Source organism: Helianthus annuus, chromosome 11, assembly GCF_002127325.2.
Source record: "Helianthus annuus cultivar XRQ/B chromosome 11, HanXRQr2.0-SUNRISE, whole genome shotgun sequence".
NCBI classification, from domain to species: domain Eukaryota; kingdom Viridiplantae; phylum Streptophyta; class Magnoliopsida; order Asterales; family Asteraceae; genus Helianthus; species Helianthus annuus.
In genome coordinates, this window is record NC_035443.2 from 15,524,635 (window position 1) to 15,543,537 (window position 18,903).

At 35.6% G+C, this 18,903-nt stretch overlaps 1 protein-coding gene and 1 long non-coding RNA gene across 5 annotated transcripts; one reads left to right on the forward strand and one right to left on the reverse strand.

Annotated features, from left to right (window-relative positions):
- Positions 1–7,693: 7,693 nt before the first annotated feature.
- LOC110889763 (endoplasmic reticulum oxidoreductin-1) lies at positions 7,694–14,372 on the reverse strand. The gene is made up of 10 exons (XM_022137328.2): positions 13,973–14,372; positions 13,038–13,169; positions 12,238–12,496; positions 12,047–12,157; positions 11,091–11,209; positions 10,439–10,543; positions 10,162–10,364; positions 9,191–9,314; positions 8,112–8,275; positions 7,694–8,033 (listed from the first exon to the last, which is right to left on the reverse strand). Exons 1-10 carry the CDS (start codon positions 14,150–14,152, stop codon positions 8,006–8,008), a joined length of 1,425 nt encoding a protein of 474 aa, XP_021993020.1. The 5' UTR covers positions 14,153–14,372; the 3' UTR covers positions 7,694–8,005.
- A 512-nt stretch (positions 14,373–14,884) lies between these two features.
- On the forward strand, positions 14,885–16,758 carry LOC110889762. 4 transcript variants are annotated; one of them, XR_004872115.1, is made up of 5 exons: positions 14,886–15,318; positions 15,458–15,538; positions 15,622–15,896; positions 16,038–16,184; positions 16,273–16,758. It is a non-coding gene; the product is annotated as an uncharacterized LOC110889762 (long non-coding RNA). The 4 variants fall into 4 exon arrangements; XR_004872116.1 differs by having other exon boundaries at positions 15,659–15,896; XR_002563915.2 differs by having other exon boundaries at positions 14,885–15,318; positions 15,458–15,906.
- The last annotated feature ends 2,145 nt before the right edge of the window (positions 16,759–18,903 follow it).

The window sequence follows — 18,903 nt, forward strand, 5'->3', positions numbered from 1 at the left end:
CTAAATAGATGTAAATAATAATATGTTTTTTGTAATATATTATAATGTATATAAAAATATAATGTGTTACAAGTAAAATAATCTGAACTAAGTCGAGCCGAGCTGAGCTACCAAACGAGCCTAACCGAGCCAACCCGGCTCGTTACGAGCCGAGCTAGGCTAACTTTCTATCCGAGCCGGCGGCTTGGCTCAGCTTCAAACCAAGCCATATCGAGCGAGCTCCGAGCCACGAGCTTTTTGGACAACCCTAGTTGGTGGTTTTGATTCTTTCTTTGAAAATTAGATCTAGAGCCCTTGGCTGAATATGTTCACTCATTTGTTTAGTCCGCTCTTCTTGAATTGTATTGATAGAACTATTGTGTTTAATTCTACTTGATTAACTATCCAATTCTCTTTTGACATAAAACCAAAGATTACACTCTAGTTTGTAAGTCATAACCATCTAGGTTCAACCATCTTTTTTTATATTTTGTTACAAGTTAACCTGACACCCTCTAGACCCTGAACAACAGTACACGTGGGAGCCTTGTGTACTAGTTTTGCCTTTTTTCATGTTTTGCTACATTGAGAATATATAAGTACAATAACTGTCTTTGCTTTTGCGCTTTTACGCCACATGATTTATTTCAGCCAAGTAGCCAACAAATGACCCACTTGGGTGATTACTTCAATTGTCTCAAGAGAGGGTTAGATTTATATTTCCATACAACAATCGTACTCAGTAAATCTTATAAATAGCAAACATTTCGTCGGGATAGACTTATATTTCCATGTAAACTCTTATTTTTTTTGCTTGTTATTTTTTCAATAATAACAATAATTTCATACATATATTCTATAAATAGCATTAATCTTCTTATTTCCTTCACCCTCACAAAGATTCTCCCAACAAAGAAAGCTTCTACCACCAAGGATTCTTCTTTTTTGATGAGCTAAATCTTAGAGAAGAAACAAGAGAGAAAGGAAATCCCAAAATCAAGCTCTTCTTCTCATTAACAACCATCTGTTATATAACAGATCCCTAACCAACTTCTCAATATCCTTTTACACTATGAATCCCTGTACTACGAATTATTACCCTACCAGTCCCTGTACTACAAAACTATTCAAAAGACTCTACAAAACTAATACAATGTTACAGAAATGACCCCCCAACTATTCTTTACACAACAATACTCCCCTGTTATTAAAATCTTTGACCTCAAAGATCCAACTGGAAATCTGGGAACCTCAAAAGAAAGTCATCTTTGAACTCCCAGGTAGCATCAGAATCTGGTAATCCATTCCATTTAACCAACAACTGACCTGCTGCCCTATTACCTCGACGAATCACCCTTGAATCCAAAATGGTAGCTGGTTGCAACGAAAATCTGTGACCCTTAGGAATAGGAATCACTGTAACAGGAGGACCATTAGCTTTCTTTAGTAGTGAAACATGGAATGTAGGATGGATATTAGCATCATCAGGAAGATCCAACTTATACGCCACAGTTCCAATCTTTTGAGTGATTAAGTAAGGACCAAAGTACTTAGGAGACAACTTGTTGTAAGGCTTCCCTCTGATAGAGCTCTGCACATAATTTTGCAACTTAAGAAAAACCCAATCACCCACTGCAAACTCTCTATCGCTTCTGTGTTTATTAGCTTGTTGTTGCATGCGGTTTTGTGCTTTGAGTAAAGAATCTCTCAACAACTTAACAGTCTCCTCCCTAGCTACCATGAAATCATCCACACTAGCCACCATAGAATCCCTATGCACATAAGGAACATGCAATGGAGGAGAATACCCATACAAGGCCTGAAAAGGAGTAGTCTGAATGGCTGTGTGAAAATTGGTATTATACCAAAATTCAGCTAATGAAAGCCATTTCATCCAGGAATTGGGTCTCTCCATAGTCATGCATCGCAAATAAGTCTCCAAACATCTGTTGACCACTTCAGTCTGGCCATCTGATTGAGGATGATAAGCTGTGGACATGGCCACAGAAATGCCCTGTAATCTGGTAAATTCCTTCCAAAAATTACTCAAGAATATGGTGTCCCTATCAGAAACAATAGTTGAAGGCCACCCATGGAGCTTGAAAACATTATCTAAGAACAATTGGGCCACTTGCAAAGCAGTGAATGGATGAGATAATGGCATAAAATGTGCATACTTTGTTAATCTGTCAACTACCACAAAAATTACTTCTTTGCCCTGTGATTTTGGAAGACCAGTAATAAAATCCATACTAATATCAGCCCATACCTCAGTTGGAATAGGCAAAGGCTGTAGCAGACCAGGATAAGCTGCATGATCAGGTTTAGCTTGTTGACAAGTGTTGCAATTCCTGATGAGTTCTCTTATCTGTTTTATTTGACCCTTCCAATAGAAAAAACTTTTTAATCTTTGATAAGTGGCATGGACTCCACTATGCCCTCCCATAGATGAAGAATGACATAGGTGAATCAATCTCTTCCTTAATTCCACGTCTGCCCCCACCACCAACTTTTGTTTTCTTTTTAATAGCCCATCCATCCAAGTGTATTTGTGTACCACTTGTCCCTGCGAAATCTTCTGAATTATAGCGCGCAAAGATACATCATCCTGCCAACTCTTCTTAATTTCACTTAATAGTAAAGGATCAAATGAAGATAAGACCATAGTGAAAACGGAAGAACTCTCTAATCTTGACAGTGCATCTGCAGCCACATTTTCCACCCCTTTCTTATAATGAATCTCATAGTTATACCCCATCAGTTTAGACAACCAAGAGTGCTGGAGTGGAGTAGTGATCTTTTGTGTCAATAAATGTTTCAAACTCTTCTGGTCAGTTCGAATGATAAACGGTTTAGCTACCAAATAATAATGCCACTGTTTAATGGCCATAATGATAGCCAAAAGCTCTTTCTCATAAACTGATAAAACCATTTGTCTCGGACATAAGGCTTTACTGAAAAATGCCAATGGGTGATTGTCCTGTATCAACACTGCCCCTACCCCTTTTGAAGAAGCATCCGTTTCAATAATAAAAGGTTTGTTTAGATCAGGTAGGGCCAACACTGGTGCTTCAGTTAAAGCATGTTTAAGCTGTTCAAAAGCTTGCTGGGCAGTAATACTCCACTTAAAAGATCTTAGTCAACTCAGTTAATGGTTTAGCAATCACACCAAAAGATCTTATAAACTTTCTGTAGTATCCAGCTAGACCCAAAAACCCTCTAAGCTGCTTGACATTTGTAGGTATAGGCCATCCCTGTACTGACTCAATTTTCTTTGGATCAGTGGCTACTCCTTCCTTAGTGATTATGTGACCCAAATACTCTACTTGCTGACCCCCAAAACAACATTTGGATTGCTTAGCGAATAACTGTTGTTCTTTCAAAACTAATAAAACCTTCTCAAGATGAACCAAATGCTGATCAATATCTTGACTGTATATCAAGATATCATCAAAGAAAACCAATACAAATTTTCTCAAAAAAGGTTTAAAAGTCTGGTTCATTAAGGCTTGAAAAGTAGCAGGGGCATTTGTTAAGCCAAAAGGCATAACTAAAAACTCAAATAGCCCCTGATGTGTTCTGAAAGCAGTTTTATAGATGTCATCAGCATACATTCGAACCTGATGATAACCTGAACGCAAATCCAGCTTAGAAAAAATGGCTGCTCCCTTAAGTTCCTCCAACAATTCATCAATGAGAGGTATTGGAAAGCTGTTTTTGACAGTAGCATTATTCAGCTGCCTGTAATCAACACACATGCGCCAAGTTCCGTCCTTCTTCTTAACTAATACTACTGGAGCAGCAAAAGAACTTGTGCTGGCTCGAATCACTCCTGAATTTAAAAGTTCCTCAGTCATCTTTTCAATGACATCCTTCTGAATGGATTGATATCTGTAAGGTTTCAGGTTAATAGAGACATCTTCATCTTTCAATTCAATCCTGTGATCACAGCTTCTAGAAGGAGGTAAGCCTTTTGGTTCTGCAAATACCTCTTTATATTGGTGGATCAATTTACTGATTCTAGTGTCTAACATGGTTTTTGACACATTGGTACTTTGTCCATTCTGCCCTTCTAAGGAAGTTAATTGTATTTCAAACATTTGAGATGGAACCAAATGATTAGGATGGCTCAACATGTGTTCCATTTGTTCCATAGAGCAGAGACTTATTCCACTGTTATTCACCCCTTTTAGCACCTTTTTAACACCATTTACTGAAAACTCCATGGTTAATTGATTAAAATTCCATACAATATCCCCCAAAGGTGCTAACCATTGTATGCCTAATACCATATCATAACTTTCTAATGGAATCACCATGACATCAGCTTCAAACCACATACCTTGCATCATCCATTTGAATTTTCTACACATCTTGGCACAGCTAATATAATTTCCATTAGCCACTGAAACCTTTAAAGTTGGAACATCTTGAGTATTACATTGCAGTAAGTTGGCCAACCTTTCACTGATAAAATTGTGAGTGGACCCTGAATCCACTAAAATGTATAATTTCCTTGTGCCAAATGACCCTACTATCTTCATTGTTGAATAGGATGGAATGCCATTCATAGCATGTATTGAAATTTGTGGTTGCCCTAACATCTCAGTCAACTCTATAACCTCAGTTTCTATCTCCAGTTCTGAGTCCTCATCATCATGTATTTCAATTACAAATAGTTGCCTATTTTTACATTTATGAGTAGCAGAATATTTCTCAGGACAAAAGAAACATTCTCCTTTGGCTCTTTTTTCCTCAGCCTCCTTATTTGATAATCTCCTTACCGATTTCCCCCCAAACTTGTTACTGGGGTTAGGTAAAAGGGGTGGGTTTGCAGCAATTACACTAGGTGTCCTGTTAGCAAAACCTGTTTTCCCCCCAGAACTGGATGTAGAGTTAGGGTTCCAGTTAGATTTCTTGAAATCTTTACTACCAAATAAGGTTGTATGCACATTATCTTGCTGCCTAGCCATTGCAATCGCCTCTCTCAATGTTTTCGGCCTAAATACTTTGACTAAACATCTTATTTCTGGTTTCAGCCCCCCTACAAACAAACTGGCTGCATATTCTTCAGACAAAGTTACTTTGGTCATTAAAGAATCAAAAGAATTGCAATAGTCCTCTAATGACCCAATTTGTTGCAAATTCTTTAATTCTTCCATAGCATCTTCCCACAATTTATCAGAAAACCTTGCTGTTATAGACCTAACATACTCATCCCAAGTAATCATTTCTACAGGTCTATTTTGGCTAGCCAAATACCCTTGATGCCATCTTAAAGCTATGCCCTCTAAATTGATAATAGCAAATTGTACCTTAACATTCTCTGGAGTTTTATCAACCAAGAAGAAGTGATTGCATTTGTAGATCCAACCATCCACATCTTCCCCATTAAATTTTGGGAAATCCAGCCTCCCCAACCTCGCAATTCTTTGATCTTGATGATGATGGGTATGTTGGCTACTGCTTGCTTGTAATGTTGTTAATTGCTGATTCAAGGTATCAAACATGGATTGAAGATTCAAATTCAATTGAGCAATAGCATTTCGATTATCTTCCTGCAGAAGTTGACTATTTTGAATTGAATTAGCGTGTTCCTTTAGGGTTTTCTCCAATTTTTCCATTTCTTGCTGACGGGTATTTGCCATTGCTCTGAGATTACAGAATTTGAAATCGGAACAATCGATTTCAAGAACAGAATTGATACGGAAATTGAAAATGAAGGTGAACTGATCGAACAATGATCAATTCACGGAATTGAAAGAACGGAATTTTGATCGGAATTAGGTCACCGGAGCTCAAATCGACTGAGCTCTGATACCAATTGATGAGCTAAATCTTAGAGAAGAAACAAGAGAGAAAGGAAATCCCAAAATCAAGCTCTTCTTCTCATTAACAACCATCTGTTATATAACAGATCCCTAACCAACTTCTCAATATCCTTTTACACTATGAATCCCTGTACTACGAATTATTACCCTACCAGTCCCTGTACTACAAAACTATTCAAAAGACTCTACAAAACTAATACAATGTTACAGAAATGACCCCCCAACTATTCTTTACACAACATTTTTTCCCTTAATTCCTTTAGCCTTCTACTCCTAGTTATTTCAAAACCATCCATAGACAAAGAATCACCTCTCAACACATCAATATCATTATCATCTTCATTGCCTACTTACACAAAATCTTGACTTAAAATACTTATTCACCAAGTAGTCGCCATCTTCTCCATTTATATCAGATGACAATTCTATATCAAAATCATGCAAATTCAATTATCGGCACATTACTTTGATTAGCAACCACATTATAAGATGTGGTAGGATCATATACAAACTCTATTTTATGTAAAAACAATAAGAATCATTCACAATCCGCCACATGTCATCCAACTAATTTATTATTTATGTATCAAGGGCATTTTTGTATTTTAACTTAGAGTTGGTTTATAATAATTCCTAAAATCATGGAAGTAGTTTTAAATTCATGGGGCCGATTATACGAATTCATGAGTTGATTATACAAATTCTTGTGTTGCTCGTATATGTGCTGGTTATAATTATATACGTATGTGTTGGTTATACAAACTCATTTGTTGCTTATATAAATTATGTGTTTGTTATAATTGTGTACGTATATGCTAGTATATGTGCTGATTATAACTATATATGTATGTGCTGTGTTGCTTGTATGTGGGCTCAGCACATTTATATAACACTATTTTGTAACTTTTTTAAAAAAAATGTCATTATATAAAAAATATATATATAGCAATATTATATTCATTTTAAAGATAAAAAAATTCTTGATTTTGTGGTATAATCTTTTTAATAAAATACCAAAGTATATAAAAGTTATTTTAGTTTTAAAAACGTGGTGGAAAAATTCTTAAAATCGTGGAAATAGATAATAGAACATGAGAAGATGACTAAAACACCCTTTTATCTTATTAAATAATATAATTATTATTTAATAATAATTTGTAATCGATCTTAGCCTTTAGTTCAGTTAATCAACAATCAGGATATGTTCTTATTATTTTTATATTAAATACGGTCTGTATGGCATCTTAACTCTTATCTTGATTAACATGTGTTTGTTCTTGATGTACAATACTAGGAATAACAATCTCCTCTCTATTAGCATTACCACCAATATTTGATTGTGCAACATTAGATTATCAACCACATACCTTGCTAAAACAGGTTTGAACAACTCTTGTCAACTGAAACTCACTTAAAATACTTTTTGTTAAAAATAAACAGTCATCCACTCCAAGGACCAAACGTGTTACAAATGAGTGAATAGTGAAGACCGTGGTTGTAATTTCTGAAAAAGAAAAGACTAAGAGCACAAGCAGATATTACCACATGGACTATTCTTATATATTACCCTATACTTTGATATATATGATCAAGTTATTGATGTTTTAACTATGCATTTGTTTTTTCTTCAAAAAATGTGATATTTTAAGGGATTAATAGGTTGATTTGTGTTGTGTTTTATCTCAAAGACGTCAAATGAAACATGAAAAATATCACATTTGTTTCCCAAGGCTATTACACTCGCATAGTATGACAAAATGACTTCACGAACATAACAATAAGACATGCGTGTCTACTTTTACTCACGTACCAGACTTCTCTACGATCAATACATGTTGTAGATGATACAATATCACAAATATGATGCATGAATCAAATTCGTGTATCACTAAAAATGTATATTCTTCTTCTCATGTTATATGATACACGAGTAAAGGTGATACTCGGACTTGTTATAATCATGATCAACACACCAATTATTGTTAAGAAAATCTCAACCCATTTCAACCTACATATAAATGACTTGTTTTGACCCGTACCATTTGCCTGACCCGCAATCTCATCATTTTCTTATGAATTGTAAGAATAAGCATCAAAATTTGACGTGAAAATAATCCATGTGTCACAAGAAAGGGTGCAGAAAATTGCTTACAAACGCCATAAAAAAAAATCATCCAAATCACATATTACTCTGGTTAGTTAGATTTTGACAGCTTCTTCCACCTGAAAACATCAGCTCAGATTAAAAAAATTCAATTAGTTAAAGCCAAAAACAGGTGAAGCATGAGCAGCAAAGTGTACCAATGGGCTATTGATGATCCCCACTGTCTTTGAACTAAACCGATTATTTTAGCCAGAGGGTTTATCGCAATCTGATCTCTCATTTTAGTAACGTATATAAGAGATTCCGATAGCCGATTTAGTAGATTAAGTAGAGCAATCACTTCGTTTCTTTGCAACTGCAGCTGTAATAACACAAACAAATAAATATAAATAACTAAATATACATTTTGATCCGACCCAGTTGAACAGGTCGATTAGTGTTATGTTTTTACATGTCAAAACATAATATAAATAAAAATAGCTTGAAAGGAAAACGGTCCACTAGATAGATTGAGGCTTAAAATCTCCTAGATCAATTTATTCAAAAGATTCGATTATTTTGTTAAAAAAAGATCAGATTATTATTGGAATAATATTTTATTAGAATCAAATTTCACAAATAATAAGTAAAATAAACATTCTATTTGACAAGCGGACCGTACCAAATTTGCCTATTTTGACCCATTATCCAACCCACCTAATTTTGCCATTATCTATATGATTTAAGATTCTGATGAAGACTAATATAAATTTTATGTTATTGTACACTTTTTAAGTTCGTAATATACGTTTTTAACTCATTTAGTTCTAATTTTACTTGATTTTCCTCCGATAACTCGCGTTCAATCTTTGTTTTAAAAGCTAAATACGCGACTATGTGCAATATTTTTTATCCTCGACATTCCTGCATAATGTTTGTTGAAAAAAAAAAGTTCTATTCAAAATAACACCGTGACGAACCGAACCGATATCGGTACCAGTATAGTTATTATCGGAATCGGTACTGGTATTTGTTTTTATGGTTTTTATCGACATTGGTAACGGTATTGTTATTTTCGGAACCGGTACAGGTATCCGGTTTTATGGTTCTCAAGGTTTTATGGTTCGCAATGTAAAACGAATTCTTTTGTGCACACCATGACTTTAAACCGAGTGCCAATACCATACTGATACCATCACGAACCAAACCGATACCGACCGAATTCACACGGGAAATCCTGCTAGTTTCTAGTAAAGCAGGTACAAGTAGAAAGTTGTAAAGAACATATAATACTAACGTGTGGGTCCGGGTTTCCCTGATCATCAACAGAGAAGAGAATTTGTAATGAAGTTCCAAGCCCGAGAACTTGAAGTTTTCCCCAAAGACGACATTTCTCACACCCTACACAGTCCATTAGTGCACTGCCATATACAAAAGTTTTAGTTACAAACATTATCATAAACTTTCGAACATTGTGCTATATGTGGCAAATGTGTAGGTAATGGATCAGAACTGATATTATTTTGTACGGGTCAAAACGGGTTGGTATCTTTTATGAAAACTTATAAATGATTAATAAATACGACATTATTACAATAACAGACATTTCCGTCCCTGAGGTTTGGCTACTTTTGCGATTTTCATCCAAAGGTTTGTTTTTCCGCATCTGGATCCAAAAGGTTTGAAATCTTGCTATTTTCATCTGACTCACTCGTTAATTCCATCCATTTTTAACGTTAAGTCATGGGTATTTTTGTCTTTTTAGACATTTTTTGGGATGATTAAAGGGCTTGGATGGGGAGAAAGTCAAGAGAGGTGGATCTCTATTTCTTATAGTGTTTTTTATTTTAATAAAAAAATGTTTAAAAAGACAGATTTGCCCCTCATTTAACGGAGAAAAGTGGATGGAGTTAACGAGTTGGATGAAACTGACAAGATTTCAAACCTTTTGGATCCAGATGCGAAAAAACAAACCTTTGGACAGCCAAACCTCAGGGATGAAAAATGGCATTTTACTCTTTTAAGAAGATGTTTTGTGTGACTTTCAACCCATTTTGACCCAAATTCATTTTAGCTAACTTGGTTGTTATATCTCGTTTGATCTGTTAGGGATAAAACACAAACCAAATCGACCCATTTATAAGTGAATGGACAGATATTACCACCTCATTTCATTACTTTGTTCCTCCATTGGACATAAGCATGTTCAATGTCATTGGTGTTTAAAAAACATAAAACAAATTCAGAATTCAAAAAAAAAACATAAACCTGATGTTTCGAAATTGATTTTGAATCTGCTGCCGGAGTATGGGCCCACCTTGGCCTTGCCACAGTTCAGCCTCATAAAACGGAAGAGCACACGCATCTTGCAATTTAGAATCGTGAACCAGTTGCCGAATCAACAACTGAGCTCTCAAATCCTCCATATGATTACCCGAGTCATATTCCGCTTGATCCAAATACGCAGCCGCCTGTAACATATGACACGTACTTCAAAAAAAATACGCAAGTAAATTTATTTAAAAAAGCGTCGAAAAGCACTCACTTTTGTCACAGCTCTAAGAACAAACAGGAAAGTGAAGTACAGGTTTTCAACACGATCATGATGTTTCAAGACACGATCGCGCATCAATTTAAGATTTGGACCCCACTGTGATTGCAGTCAATAAACGGTTAGTTGTTATTATTTTTTCCTAAATAAAAGTTTCTTGATATAGCATAATGAGTAAAATGCCATTTTCATCCCTGAGGTTTGGCCAGTTTTGCGACTTTCGTCCAAAGGTTTGTTTTTCCGGATTTGGATCCAAAAGGTTTGAAATCTTGACATTTTTATCTGGATCGTTAACTCCATCCATTTTTCTCCGTTAATTCAGGGGTATTTCTGTCTTTTTATTGTTAACTTAAAGAGCAATTCGGTCTTTTTCACTTTATGTAAAAAGACCAAATACCCTTGAAAACGACTGAATTGCCTTTTAAGTTAACAAAAAGACAGAAATACCCCTGACGGCCTGACTTAACGGAGAAAAATGGATGGAGTTAACGAGTTGGATGAAAATGGCAAGATTTCAAACCTTTAGGATCCAAATGCGGAAAAACAAACCTTGGGATGAAAGTAGCAAAACTGACCAAACCTCAGGGACGAAATGACATTTTACTCTAGCATAATACTTTCATAATTAGGAACACATAAGATGAACCTTATTGTTAGTCTCATCAAGGAGATAATCAGCAGCTATATGGCTTGAAATTGAAGAGTGTAGACCGGATATTAGTTTGAATAGTACTTTCTTCTCGGGGCATGTCTCTCCATATGCATCTGCACGAAAAGATGATTCGACAAGTTCATTAAATCGCGCAAAGCACATTTTTACAGTTTTAGAAACCAACTTTAAAGTAAGCGCAATTAGAAACCAATCCATGTGGCATTGGTTGATTCCATCCATACGAGCCGTCGCACCAGATGCCACATATACAAAATTGCTTACGTTAAAAAAAACGAAAAAACATAAATTTATTTAAAAGGTATGTCCCTGAGGATTGGCCAGTTTTGCGACTTTCGTCCAAAGGTTTGTTTTTTCACATCTGGATCCAAAAGGATTGAAATCTTGTCATTTTCATCAGGCTCGTTAGCTCCATCCATTTTTTCCGTTAAGTCAGGGGTATTTTCAATTTTTCGTAGATAAAGTGAAAAAGACTGAATTGCACTTTAAGTTAACAAAAAAGACGAAAATACCCTGGACTTATCGGAGAAAAATGGATGGAGTTAACGAGTGGGATGAAAAATGGATGTGGAAAAACAAACCTTTGGACGAAAGTCGCAAAACTGACCAAACCTCAGGGATGAAAATGGCATTTTACTCTTTAAAAAATGATCTTTTTTTTTTATTTTTTTAAAATAATTATTGAATGTCAAATCAGATGCCGTGCGGCATATACAAGAAAAAACAAGATACCTCACCAATTCTTGAAACATCGGTAACAAAACGAAACATGGTTGCTAAAATTGGTAAAAGAACAAAGTGCAAGTTGGTTTCTATTTTGCGCCTAATTTAAATCGGTTTCCAAATCAAGAAAAATGTAAATTTCAAAATAACTTCATACAGTTTCCACTTCTATATCATATATGTGTGTGTGCGCGCATGTGTGTGCTTACATTTTGGACAATTTTCTGTGTATATAGCATCCCATATTCTTCTTGCTGATGGCCCTGTATAACCCGTATAACGTTCAGCGTTCAGTTGCAGATTAACATACGTCATTTCACCTGCACATTTTCATATCATCAATTAACACTGTCAATATAATATACATAACGTATTGAAATGATTATCGTGTATTAATTACCATTATCAGTTTCATCATCATGAGTCCACGGATTATCAACTTCTACCCAGCCTCTAAACGATCTAGCATCGAGCGTACGGTCAACAGTAGCCTCGGGTTTTCCCTCTTGACAAACAGGGTCATCGTTTGGAAGAGTATGCAGTGATGGTTTTTTAAAGGACTCCGGGAATTCATTTTCTGGACACTCGCATACGCTGCAATCGCGCATGCGGCACATCCCATCATCGGGCCAGAACAGACAATCGCACCATAACTTAACCTGTCACGTGTACAATTAAATGCTTTTTTTTTGTAGTTTAAATCATAGTTGTTAAAAGCCATCACCTCTTGCGCCTAGGCCCATTTTCCAAGCGAGGCGAGGCAATTGCGCTTCAAGTCGAGGAAATTGCGCTTTAATTCTCAAGGTGATGGTTCATGTGCACATTCTAGATTTCGGGGAAATTCTCTAAATTCCAGCAAGATTTCTGCCAGATTTCTACTTTTATCTAAGGATAGCTACTTTTCTACACAAATACACTAATATTTTAGAACTTTTGGTACTAAATAGATGATATTAAATGTTATATAATAGCTTTTGCTTGTTTTATTTGAAAAATAGTATTACTTTTCTAATACATAATATTTTTTTAAATTCTTTTTCATTGTGCGCTTTCTTTTTCCTCAGGCCCTCGCTTTTTTTGCGCTTTGCGCCTAGACCTCAGGCAAGGCCTATGCGCCTTGAGTGCGTCTGGCGCCTTTAATAACTATGGTGTAAATTACTTGAAAAATGATGTTTAACAACTGTTTAGGTTAAGCAAGACCTTGTAATATCTAAAGAATGGAGTCTTAACAAGCTCTTGTAGCAATGGATGTAGAACTGCTCCGTTAATATCGTTAATGCTCTCATAGTCGCAACAGCATTCCTCAACTATGCCTTTATTGCCACAAGTATCCTACTCGTGAAATAAAAAAACAAAACAAGCCAAATTAGTAAAGTTAACTGGATTATATTCTTCCTAGCCCTATAAACGAACCACACGTTCAGTGAACCGTTCGTTTATTTAAAGAGTAAATTACAAAAATCGTCCTTTATGTATGTCACATGAGAGTAAAATGACCAAAATATCCTCATGTGGGGTCCATTTGGTCAGATTTAACCACAAAAAAGTAACTGAGTTAGTGCCGAAGGACATAACATGCAAGGGTTTGCAAACATCGAGTACGTTTTCTGTAATTATTGAAGATAAAGGACACGGTTTGCAATAAGTGACATACATAAAGAACGATTTTTGTAATTTACTCTTTATTTAAAAGACAAACGGACATGAACAGATATTATCATTCATTCAGTTAAACAAACGAACATGAACACATATCTCATTCGTTCATTCATTTAGGCTCGTTTCTTTTGTCCAAGTTCATTTATATATTCATTTAAATTGTGTAGGCCCATTTCATGATATTAAAATATCACTCACTACAACTAGATTCATTATTTTTTTCAGGAACAACAGATTGATGTTCACGTTTACTTTTAATTAGTGCTCGCTCTGTTATTCTCGTTCATTTACGTTTGTGAACCGTTTGTTTATACTATTAACAAACAAACACAAGCCTAATTCTTCTAACTTGTTATGTAAACCCTAACTACAAGTAAATTGCAACGTGTTCTTAATTCTTCTACGATCGCAATTGCAGAAATTCACAAAATAAAACAAAAAAACCGAAGTTCTAAACCGATCTAACCGATTTGTACCTTAGAACAAATATAAGTTTCAAGGAGGATTGAATAACTGAGAGAATGCCAACATTGATGAAGATATGCGGCAACTATACCTACGATCACAGCTGCAATTAATCGCAATCGCTTCCGTTTATTCTTGTTTTGATCACCGACATTACTGTTCTTGATCGATTTTCTATCCACATTCTGCATCAGCGATTATTGGAATCTATAAACCTAGAAAAAAGCTAATTTCTGGAGAAGAATTAGCGTATGTATGTGAAGAAATTGATCCAGATTGTGTGCATTGAATTAGAGTTTGAAGGTTGATTGAGTTGTAACCCTAACTGTGTGACGTTTGGATTTTCGAACAAGAAACGCGTTGGTTACGGAAGTGGGCATGCAAGGGTGCAATTCTGAAACCTGAAACAAATGGATCATGTGATTGATTAGTTTTAACATTTTCATGTTATTATTATATAAATAGTAAATTACTCTTTTGTCCCCTTTGGTTTAACCACTTTAATCATTTGAGCTTAAAACGGAATCTTTTAACATATCACACGAGGTTGCATTTTATAACAATTATGGCTCCTGACACTAACTTTGTTACTTTTTTTTCAGTTAAGTGTAAGGGTAATTAGGTCATTATATACCTTAAGAGTTGTTTTTGATGATTAAAAAGTTTTTTTAAGGGTAAATTACTCTATTCGTCCTTTATGTTTGTATCGAATTACAATAGATGACCTTTAACTTCGTTAATTACAGTCACAGTCCTTTATTTGTAAAATTCGTTACACTTTACGTCCTTTCACACTAACCAGGTTAAAATTTTTAGTTAAATCTAGTCACATGAGGGTATTCTGGTCCTTTACGCTTTTATTTAAATGTTTTTTGAATAATAAAACCAAAAGATAAAATACATACCACAACTCATTTCCTCCATAAACATTAAATTAAATTAAAACCATATAAATAAGCAACAACTTCATGCTTAGGTAGGTTGTAACTTCAGCTTTGGGTGTTTCCCAAAAAAAAAATTACATCTACTAGGTTCTCCACCACAAAACCCTCTTTCTTTAAAAATATCATATACCCTGTGTCTCTGAGCATTCTTTCATCTTCCCTACCATAAAAAACATTCTTTTAGAAGAAATATCACATCTGTGATGTCTTCTTCGTCTCACCCAGCCACAAGTACATGCACAATCGACTTCATCACTCTCATTGAGTACAAGTCCAAGATCATCGTCGACAACCCATCTCCGGCTGGCCTCCCTAATCCGACAATTATGACCGGCACCGATTCATACCAACAGTTGACACTAAGTTATGGATCCTTTTTCTCGCCGTGGTCGTCGTCCACTGCTTCCGCCCAGGTGAGTGAATTGAAACCCTAACAATCTTGTCTCATTGATTGAATTGAGAGTGAATTGTTTGATTTTTGGTTGTTTATTGTGTCTGAAAGTGGTAGTGAATTTTGTGTTTTGGAAATCAAATATGGTTTTTTTCCAATAGGTTTGGTGGGATTGAAAAAGTCCCAACATGCTTGAATCGTGAACTAACCGAAAGGAAGCATGAAATTATACCTCTTGACAGGTGACATACGGAACTTCACTAATGTGTTGTTGCGATTAAACATTTTGTAACGGGAAACTTACCTTGCCCTATTTTACTTTAAGGGTTATTTTTTTTGTCTCTGTGTTTCGGCTTTGATAGGCATGGGAGAATTAACATGCCTGATGCATTCTTTATCCGACAATCATGTAAGTTTTGATAAATTAAGGGTTTTTGTTATTCAGTACCAAATGTTCGATGAATTGAGTTTGTTTGAAGCATGTTTTATTGTAATGTTCGTGGTTTTGGATTGGTTGAGTACGGTTTGGGGTGTTGTTTGGATCGTATTTTATAGGGGAAACAATGTACATGCTCTTGGGGATTCAGCCGACCCATGGGGGTAAGGACAGGTTATGTTTTAAATAACTTTTTTATGCTCAAAATGTTGATGTTAGTTAAGATGAATCCTTTCGCAAACAAAAAAGAGGTGTTCTAATTGTAAATTGTATTTCTAAAAAGAAAAATGGCATCATAATTGCAGGTGCTTTTTTTAGGGAATCGGAATTAGTGAAAGAAGGAATTGGAATTAGTTCCACTAGAAAATTATGAGGTCTTTGGTTTATATATTGTTCAAGGAATTTGGTGAAAGCATTAAGGAGTTTATTAATGAAGAAATTGGTGATGGCATGTAAGATGCCATGGTAATACTTCGTTTACTTACCTTCGTTGTTTATTGAAACTGACTAAAATTTTGTTTTTGTTCTTTAAAATGTCAGCTATACTTTTTTCCCTGCTTTGTGGACAAAGTAAAAGGTCTAGACTGGAGGATCATGTACATGGTGAAAATCTAATCCTAACTAGCAAGAGTTTGCAGAAGTTAAGATCCATGTATAGTTTCGTCGATTGCCTGTGTTGTTCATAGTTTCATAACGGCATTAATACTACACTTGTCTAAGACGCGTTTGTAGATCTCAAACAAATCACTCATTTCTGTTTCTTCACATTACCAGATGCTACTGCCCCTCTTTTTTCAACTAAAATTAACACCAAAACTTTGCCAACAACTCTTTTTCAAGGTACCTTTTCCTTCAATTTATTTGTCTCCACTGGAAAACAACATATATCTACTTGATTATTCAAGGGTCATGTTGTGACCACTTACTCTTGAAGCTTTGTTCATTACTTTGGAGTACAAAGTGATTATATGTGATATATTGGACTAATGTATTTTTAAAAGAAATGGTAGTCCTGATAGTTATAAATTGGATGCTTGATAAATTATTGTTAGTTATGGGCCTTTGAAGTCAATTTTTTGGAATTGAAGTCAAGAATTAAGTATTGTAGGATTCATAGCACATTGCAGCGTGTCCTGTTTGCATTTTCAGCCAACCTATCACCAAAAATGAATGTTAATTACTCTTTAAGTGTTTCCCACGACGAAGTTAAAATGTTTGTTTGATGTCATACGTTATAATCGTGTTAGTAACGTTTCTGGCTTCGTAGCCCGCGCCGCAACGCGCGCGGGTGTAATTTCTAGTTCATACTAAATTAAAACAACCATCATCCTCCTCCTGTAACAACCATCACCATTATCTCAGGCAACAACCATCACCATCATCTCAAGCAACATCCATTAGCACCATCCCTGGCAACCAGCACCACCACCATCTTCGAAAACCATCACATGTATTCTTTAGTTCAACCACCACCACCATAGCCGCCATCCGCCACATGTACAAACCCCGACAACCATCACAATCCACCACCTGAAAGCCTCTGACTACCACCATCTCTCTATCTCCGTAGTTTCCGGCCCCTCCGATTGCGATGGGGCCGGATTTTGGATCTGGAAAAAACCCCTCACAACCTTGAAAAACTTTCAGATCTGAAACCCTAGAACATAACAAAACCCCCCTCACAGCATGGTGGTTCTTCGCAGACCTGAAACGCAATGGTGGCGGTTAGGGTTTCGGGTTTAAAGGCAGCAGCGGTGGTGGAGTTTATATGGGTGACAAGCATGTGGCAAGGGATATGGTTTGTCACGGTGGTTCCGGCGGTCGGTCAGCAGTGGGTAAGGGTAATGGCAGGGGTTTTCTAGACTGAGAGAGAGGATAAGAGTGGAGGGGGTTTGTCATCGTTTTGTAACAACGTAATAAAGGTGGAGTTGTAGAGGGATGGGTCAACCGGCCGACAGTGAGTGACGGAGCTGGCCACTGGCCGATGATTGGTGAAAAGGTTTTGTGGCCGTTCTGTAACAAAGGTTTTATGGTCGTTCTGTAACAATGCAACGTGTAGGTGTTTTGGTTTGTGGTTGAAAACTTGAAATATGTGGCTGGGTTTTTTTTTTTTTTTTTTTTTTTTTTTTTTTTTTTTTTTTTTTTTTTTTTTTTTTTTTTTTTTTTTTTTTTTTTTTTTGCCAATGAGCTAGTGGTGGAGTGGTAAGGGAGAGATCTTGTGTTCCAAGTGACCCAAGTTCAATTCCTACCCCTAGCATTTAGTTTCTGCGGCACCTGGTGATGATGGGAGACTAGGCGAGTAGGCGGCGATCGCTAGTTCGATCCTTGAACTGAGCGGGTTTTACCTCACCGCACTGTCGTGCCTTCGGGCGAGTGTTCACGGGCTTCGGCCCTAGGTGAGGGTTTTCCCCGGTTCGGAAGGCGAGTGTATCCCGATGTGGTGAATTTCGCCAGTAGCCCATTTGGAGGATTCGTTGGCCGTTCAAAAAAAAAAAAATGTGGCTGGGTTTTTGTTTATTGTTATGAGATTTGTGAATTGTTGGTGGAGATGAGTTGCAGCTGTATAAATGTTTAATGTTTCATATATAGTTGTTTAATGTTTAATTTTTTAATTGTCATATTTTGAATAAATGAATAAAATTCCTAATCTACCCTCGTGTGTAAGTCACATGACTACACTTAACCAAAAATATTAACCTAGTTAGTGTGAAAGGACGTAAAGTGTAATAAATTTTACAAATAAAGGACTGTGACTGTAATTAATGAAGTTAAAGGTCATCCACTGCAATCCGATACAAACATAAAGGACTAAAAGTGTAATTTACCCTTTTTTAATATTTAAGATATTATTAATGTAATTACTCAAGTTTTTTTTTATTTCGTTATTTTAACAATTATTATTTAACAAAATATGTTTTAAATATACAAATAAAAAAATAAAAAATATGTATTTTCATTAAGCGTTTGCTTTTTATGAACGTCTTTTTTAAAATGATTTTAAAAAAGACGTTTATAAAAAAACAAACGGTTAATGAAAATACATATTTATTTGTATATTTAAAACGTATTTTTTTAATAATAATCGTGAAAATAAGAAATCATAAAAAAACTTGAGTAATTGCATTAATAATTTCTTAAATATTAAAAGAATTTTGTAATTATCAAAACAAC

What these genes read in the sequence shown, in the direction of transcription:
- LOC110889763 (XM_022137328.2), bottom strand. Translation starts at nt 14,152, where the DNA reads ATGCAGAATGTGGATAGAAAATCGATCAAGAACAGTAATGTCGGTGAT. An exon ending in CATTCTTTAGATATTACAAG is followed by an intron (nt 12,497 to 13,037) that starts GTCTTGCTTAAC and finishes TACACGTGACAG; the next exon opens with GTTAAGTTATGGTGCGATTG. An exon ending in GGATCATCAATAGCCCATTG is followed by an intron (nt 8,034 to 8,111) that starts GTACACTTTGCT and finishes TGATGTTTTCAG; the next exon opens with GTGGAAGAAGCTGTCAAAAT.